At 44.2% G+C, this 7390-nt stretch overlaps 1 protein-coding gene across 1 annotated transcript; it reads left to right on the top strand.

Moving 5' to 3' along the window:
- Nucleotides 1-84: 84 nt before the first annotated feature.
- On the top strand, nucleotides 85-6894 carry CAMLG (calcium modulating ligand). The gene is made up of 4 exons (XM_056350447.1): nucleotides 85-366; nucleotides 1752-2206; nucleotides 2969-3034; nucleotides 4723-6894. The coding sequence occupies exons 1-4, from the start codon at nucleotides 201-203 to the stop codon at nucleotides 4912-4914; spliced, it is 879 nt and encodes a 292-aa protein (XP_056206422.1). The 5' UTR covers nucleotides 85-200; the 3' UTR covers nucleotides 4915-6894.
- The last annotated feature ends 496 nt before the right edge of the window (nucleotides 6895-7390 follow it).

Genomic DNA, 7390 nt, shown 5'->3' with positions numbered 1-7390 from the left:
AGCGGCCATCTTCAGTGCGGGCGTCGTACCGTCAGAGGGCGCGGCGTGCGGGGCGCTCCCCCGCCTCCCTCCGCTCCCCTGCCCTTACGCGAGATGGCGGCGCTCGCTTCGGCGGCTGGAGGCGGGCGGCGCCGGCGCGCTGAGGCGGGGCGGCTCCATTGTGCGGCGCTGCGGTAGCGCCGCGGCCTTTTCTGCCGGGGATGGAGGACGGCGGCGGGGCGCGAGCGGCGTCCGCGCCCCCGGGGGTCCCCGCCGGCCTCTCGGCCTCCCAGCGCCGAGCCGAGCTGCGGCGGAGGAAGCTGCTGATGAACTCGGAGGAGCGGATCAACCGCATCATGGGCTTCCACCGGCCCGCGGCGGGCAAGGGTGAGCCGAGGGGCGGCGGGGCTGCGGCGGTGTGAGGGCTCCGGGCCGCGGGGCTGGCGGTAACGGCCCGCTGCGGCCTCCCGTAGCCACCGCTCCCCGCAGCCTCCTCACGGGACAGTGGAGGCTGGCGCCCCCCGGCCTTGGCTGCCCCCCCAGCGCGGTCCTTCGTTCCAGGGGCGCTGAGGGAAGCACGGCCTGCCCCGGTCCGGGGGGACCCGCGGGGGGAAACGGCGCCGTGCCCGGGGCGGGCCTGGGCCTGGCCTGCAGGGCGAGCGGGCGAGCTGGCGTTGCACTGCGTGGACTTCTCCTTAGGTGAAGAAACGATGAGCCTTCCCCCACGTTTTCACGCAGCTGCTTGCTTTTGTAGCTGTGTTCTTACGTCAAAGTGTTCTCCCATTTAGATAATAATCAGTCATCAGGTGTTTGTGGTTGGCACGCAGATGCTTGCAGATTCATAGGTAGGTCATTTATGTTTCTGCACGTACTTTGAGGAGACCGACTGTCATGTCAGGAAAGACTTCTCAGATTCAGTTTTCAAGGATGCTCATAAGCCATCAATCAGTCTGCTTTAACACTGAGAAACACTCCTTCAGTGTTGGTCCTTTCTTTCTGGTAGGACCAGACCTGTTCTGCGTGCCTCACGGTTTGGTTTTTGTTCTCTGGCATCACCTCTTTCGCTGTAAGATGAGGTCTTCAGGTTTTATACAGAGCAGGTTAACGTTGCTTTGCCTCTGACAGTAAAGAAGAGCAAGGCAAAGTACCCTTCTACTGCCTGCGCGTTTCTCAGTCTTTAGTGCTCCGTGTGATTCACCTTCCATAAATGTTTGTCTTTTTTAATGTTGCTCCATGTATTTAGAACAGCCATCCCTCCTCTTGTGTGTGTAGTGTTGTTGCTTAAGGAGGGCCAGTGTTTTAATTTCTCCACATTGCTGACTGACAGCTTCAACTTCTGACCTGCACTGCTTTCTGTCTCGTGCCTGCACCATTTCCAAAGAGTGCCCTGCAATGCAAAGCGTGTGGTACCTGTAGGGTTCTTTGTGTCCAGTTGTGTAAAAATATATATTTGGTGAAGCTGATGAGCATTTTCAGTCTGGTCCATACTGTGCTTTTCCTTTACATCATCTGTGGTGTAACCTAAGTATGAGTGTAAACCCTTCCTTTGATACACAGCCTATCAGCTGTACCCATTTATTTTTAAAATGAGATTGCTTGTATTCACATATGTCAAACGGCATTGTGATTAATAATTGACACATTTATTAATCATAAATCTGTCTTTTCACTTTGGAAGCAGAGACATCAACCCAGGACCCCAATCCAGTATGCCTAAAGTGTTGTTCCACATACCCAGTGTGCATAACTGTATTTTTGTTTCTTTTCTTTAGATGATGAGAGTCACACAGAATCAAGGCTTCAGCACGAACAAGATAAATCAAACTCCCTTCCCATTCCTTCAGTGACCAAGCGAATTGTGCTTGGCGACTCTGTCTGTAATTTGGCAAGCACAGCTGACCATGCAGGCAGCATGGTAGACCTAAAAGGGGATAAGGACTTGTTCAGCAAAACTCCAGAGCTTGTCAATGAGGGTACAAGTGAGCTCCGTCACCGTAATAGAGGGGAACTGCCATCTGAAGCTGCACCACGGCCACCTAGACATGGATTAGACCAGTACTTATCCAGATTTGATGAAGCTCTGAAGCTGAGGAACCAGCTGATGAATGAGAAGCCAAGCCAAGACAATGGGAATGCAGTGGAGGAGTTTGACTCTTTCCGCATTTTTAGATTGGTGGGATGTGCTCTGCTTGCCATCGCAGTCAGGGCTTTTGTGTGCAAATACTTGGTGAGTTCAGGGAAAGAAACAATCCTATTGTTTTGATAGCTTACTGCAAACTTGCTATGAAATACCCTTTATCTAGGGCTGAAGTCCAGCGGTAGCAACTGACTTTGGAACTTCAGGCACTCTTTAAATTTTCAACAACTTTATAAAACCTTAAAAAGTCTCTAAATTCTTTGAGATTAATCTGTGTTCCCTGTCTTAACACAGCTACTGGGTAACAGCTGAGAGTAGCACATGTTTGATCTGTAGTTTTTGAGGAGCAGAAGCACTGCAATAGTTGTCGCAGCTTGAGTCCCCTGCAAGTTTATTCCCATCTTTGTCAGCAGGGTCAACTGCTCTTCTAGACTGGAGCCTACAAAAGAATAACACACTAAACAATAGTTGTCCCAAGCTAATAAAATCTACTAATTTATCAGTCTTCTGAGCAAAGCAGTTCCCCAGTATTGCAGGTGCCTGTGGCAGTGTGTCGTGTAGCTGGTGGGGCCTGCCACCTCGTGGATCACTGGGCTCATTTTTACACACTGTTGTACCCTTCTGACATTTCAGGGGTTTATGCTCAAAGAAAATAAGGGAGAACGTTATTTCTGACATATAACTTGTCTACTTGGGTTCATAGTATTCAAGAATACTGTTGCTATAGTCCACAAATGATTTTTTTTACTTACCTAAATCTCTTTTACGACTTGGGAAGCATTAAATTTCTGTGTTTTCTTAGCTATTCCTTCTGACCAAGTTAATTTTATATATTCTTTTCTGTTCCTACAGTCAATATTTGCACCATTTCTTACTCTACAACTTGCTTACATGGGACTGTCCAAGTACTTTCCAAAGGTAAAACTTTTTTTTTTCCCAGAATTATTTTGAAATGTTTTAAATTTACTTGAAGTGTATAGTTTTAGGATCAACGTACATGAAGTATTTTTCCCTTGTTTTAAACTGTAGAATTGAGAGTTACCAAATACTGATAGCTTATATTAGTTTGTAATCTTCCTAGATTTAGTCTGAATCTTTAAGTTGCCATGAAAATGGGGACTAGCAATTTGTTTAGCAGTACTCTAATTGAAAGCATCTGACCAGGAAAGTCAGGTAGTTCTTTCATATCTCTAGGATACTTTCCCTTTTCTCCTAGACCATGCTTTTCTGTAGTTACTGTTCGCTCTGTCAGCAGCTTTTTTGCACGTGATACCCGGATGAGGTTTGGGAAGGTGTTCATTTAAAAACGGAGACAGTCCATGGGTTTTAAGGCCTCTGTATTCCACTGCTAGTATCAGTTTGAGTGGCGATTTGAAACGAGACATTTGTGTGTCTTACTTGCTGCTTATTAGCTGCAAGATTTGCTGTATCACTTGCTTTATATATTTACACCAGTTAATTGTGCTGAAGTACTTGCTTGGTTGATGATTTTGTCAGGTCTACAGTGCAAAGAAGGATTGGATGATGCTCAATCCGTAGTTGAAAGGGAAAATTTGCATTTTAAAGGGAATAATAGATTACCTGTAAAAAATCAGAATAAATCAGTTCTTTTGTAGTTAAGTATATCACTGAAAACTAAACTTCACAGTAGTCATTCTAAGGTGATGTGTCAGAACATAAACCAGTAGAATTAGCCTTAGACTTGCGCTAGCTCATCTGCTAGATCTCTTTGATCTTGTTTCTGCTGTCTTTAAAATCAGCTCTTCAGTTTCAGAATTTAAAGAGGTGGTTCCTTTCTGCAGCTTGCTTTTACTGCGCTTCTACCTAGATGAGGTCAACCAGCTTGTTATCCCTCATTTTTCTGTCATGAAACCTAGAAAGAGTCTTGAAAGCTTAATTTAGATTGGATTAAATTAAGACACCCAGCAGGTATTGTCAAATTACCAAAATTTTCAGCCACTCTTACCTTTTCCTGCCTGACTTTGCATCTCCAAGAGTCCTTATCTTAAGGACAGAAGAACAGCTTTCAAAAGGTTTTGTGTCATTACTGGGTTCAGAGGATAAAACTGCCAATGGAGTCATATCGTACTAAAATAAAAAGCAGCAGTTGCTTTTCAATTCTAAATCATTTTCCTGTGTTAGAAAAGTAACTATTTTTTTCCAAGTAGTGTGATGAGATTAATCTGGTTCCGCCAGTGGAGATGCCTGGCTTGGCTTCTTACACCCAGGCTGCCTTTGGCTGGGACTCTTCCCACTCATCCAGAAGCTGCTGCAGAGCCCTACTTTACAGCCTCCTTGGAGTGCCAGTGTGAAGTAGGCATAGTATCTGTGATGAGTTTTATCTTCTGTTAACCAGCCTCTCACACTTGCTCCGATGGATCCATCACAGCATCAGTCTGTAGCTAGGATAAGTGTTGTGAATCCTGGAGCATGTCTGGAGAGAATCAGTCCAAACCTGCTATTCTTATTGATGAATTTGGAATGTGCCTGGCTGTGTACAATTGTCGCAACTTTTGTGACATGTAAAGCAGAATTGGATTACAACAGAAGAACTAATGTAATACTGTTGGGTTTGGGGTTTTGTTTGGTTTTTTTTTTTCTTTTAGTGTGAGAAGAAGGTGAAAACGACAGTATTAACTGCTGCTCTTTTACTGTCTGGAATACCCGCAGAAGTGATTAGTCGCTCCATGGACACCTACAGCAAAATGGGAGATGTTTTCACAGACCTCTGTGTTTATTTCTTTACTTTTATCTTTTGCCATGAACTTATTCTGGTTTTTGGTTCTGAAGTACCATGATGGCTGTAGAATTCAACGCAGTAGTTACACTAAAGCTTTCTGGACTGTATTCCTTTAACGTCTGACTGTGCCGACAGACAGGTTTAAATCTTCATTAAAATTCTTACCTGTTTGAATGCTTGAAAGGAGCCTTAAATCCAGTCATGTTGGGAAAGGAAGAGCAGGGTCCCAGACTGCCAGTTGTATTGGTTCAGTTTATTTAAATACTGTGTCTGCCTATTACAAATGTGAAGAATAAGATGCAAGTGTCAGTGGATGATATATTTGTTTTGGTTAGATAATGCCCTTCTCAGCTTCCTTCATAAACATTTACAAAGCTGCCTTTGTTCTTTTCAGTGAGAACAAAGAGAAGAGAATTCCTCTCAGCAGAACCATATATATATATATATATGTATGTATCTCCTGTATGACTGTAGCTAACAAGAAGTGCTTATTTTGTGATGGTCCCATTTTTTTTTAGAAAGTTCTAAATAAAAGAAATCCCTGCATTCTGTTGTTTAAATTCAGAATGTTGAATCAATAGCTACTTCTGGAGAATACTTGTTGAAACATGCCACACTGTTGTCCTAATCCTTGCCTTGCTATACATTATTTGTTGTGATTGTGATTAATTTCATTTGATGATTGTAATGCAAAACAGCTAAGCAAACCAATAACAAAAAAAGTCCCGTTGCTTACAAATGTTATTAACAATTTTGTTTCTTCCTACTTTTTGATTAATCTGACCTGTTTGTGAGTTTCCAGCAACCTAATTCTAGTGTAGCTCATACACATGCTTTTATTTATTTTAACAGTTCATTTCATGAGGGAAAAGTTGTATATATTGGCAACCAACCTACAGTATCAAATGTTTGCTCCAGTATATGTACAACTTAAAAGGGAATTAATTTTTTTCCCTAGCTCCTTGCAGGATTGCATAAGACAATTTCTAATATGACACTGATTTCTGCAGTCTGGCTCTCTATTACCAGGCATTTGCATGTAGACAGGTTCTTAATTGCGGGAGTTCCACGCCTGCTGCGTACTACTACAACCCAACAGTACAGAGTCTGTGATTCAGCAGAGTTGATTATGTTCACTTTTTGGGTATGTTTCTGAAACTGCCCCGGTGAAATCACAATAGCCATTCCTGTCTAAATCCGATACACTACAAGTGACAGTGAAATAAAAAACTGTGTTTTGAGTTGACTCCAACATGAAGGTCTGTGTATGAAGGGAGAATAGCATTTTGTATTTTTTTTTCTGTAGGTGTCCAGCCACATAGTTGAAAACAAGACAAACAAATTAATCCTGTCACTTGATAAAGCAGCAAGCTTGCAAATGCTTGTTTGTGATCTTGTATGAATTTTGGACAGTGAGAGAGAGGAAGGAAGAGTCCTTCCAAATAGTCGACTTCAATGCTGATGATCTCTAAAAGTTTCTATTGAAGCTAAATGTGGTGATACTTTCAACTTGTAGTTTTCTGTTTAGAATCTGGACTGTCAGGTAATCTAGGCCAGTGCCTTTTTTTAGCGTAGGGAAGCACCTATCCATCTTGGTGTTTGCAGAATTCTTTTTTTAGGGAGCAGAAGCATTTGATTATGCCTCTTTGAAGTAAACGGCCCTGCCTTTTTTTCCATAAAAGCTTCCTGACTCCTAACTTAGATACATGTTTGTTTGTGGCATGAAAACAAGAAGCTTACATTTTGATTTGACCACTGTTTGGGTTTTTTTACTGATTATTTTATTTTACAGTGAGTATTAAGTTACAGATGTCCAGGGCTGGGCTGCAAAAGATTCTGACTTTGATCTATTAACACAAATATTTATTCAGAAGCTTTAAATTTGTTTATGTTAGACAGGAATTTCAACAAATTCAAATAGCTGTCATTTAAATTGTTGAGATATGTAAATAATGAGTTTGCTCAGAAGTTACACTTGTTCTGACTGTTTATATGCCCGAGTGTAATACAAATAAATCGCGAAAATACTTTGTACTAATATCTGCAAAAAGCAATGAGTTTTTTAATCCTCAGCATAAAAATTGTAACCCTGATCGGCTGAATCCTCGGAAAGCTGACACACCTGCTGCACGTTGGCTTGCACCGTCCCTACACGCAAGGAGAGACGAAGCGGGTTTCCTTCCGAGGGGGTGGCAGCCACCCTGTGAGACCCACCGGGGAGCCGGTCAGCCCCTCAACACTTCGGGGTTCGCCGAGGGGCTGGGGGTGGCCGCGCTGCCCCCCGCAGGGCTTGTGCCAGCGACGCTGCTTCGCCGTCGGTCAAGAAATGCAGCCCCTCGCTCCCGTTCGTACCGCACCTGTTCGCGTACATAGCGCCGTGTCACGTCTACTGCCGGGCTGGTGGTTTTCTATTAAAAGTACGTTTGTTGCCCCCTTTCCCGGCGGCGTGTCCTGGCTGTGGGGCGGGGCGGGACCCGCACCGGCAGGGGCCGGGGCCGGGGCCGTGGGGCGGCCCCGCCGGTGCGGCCTCCAGC

Source organism: Falco biarmicus, chromosome 8 (assembly GCF_023638135.1).
Source record: "Falco biarmicus isolate bFalBia1 chromosome 8, bFalBia1.pri, whole genome shotgun sequence".
NCBI classification, from domain to species: Eukaryota; Metazoa; Chordata; class Aves; order Falconiformes; family Falconidae; genus Falco; species Falco biarmicus.
Note: the sequence above shows the minus strand (reverse complement) of the source record. Positions and strands in the feature narration are given on the sequence as shown.

Excerpts from the sequence above, each read along its gene's own strand:
- CAMLG (XM_056350447.1), top strand. The coding sequence starts at position 201 with ATGGAGGACGGCGGCGGGGCGCGAGCGGCGTCCGCGCCCCCGGGGGTC. Across the intron at positions 367-1,751 it reads CCGGCCCGCGGCGGGCAAGG|ATGATGAGAGTCACACAGAA; the intron begins GTGAGCCGAGGG and ends TCTTTTCTTTAG. Across the intron at positions 3,035-4,722 it reads TGTCCAAGTACTTTCCAAAG|TGTGAGAAGAAGGTGAAAAC; the intron begins GTAAAACTTTTT and ends TTTTTCTTTTAG.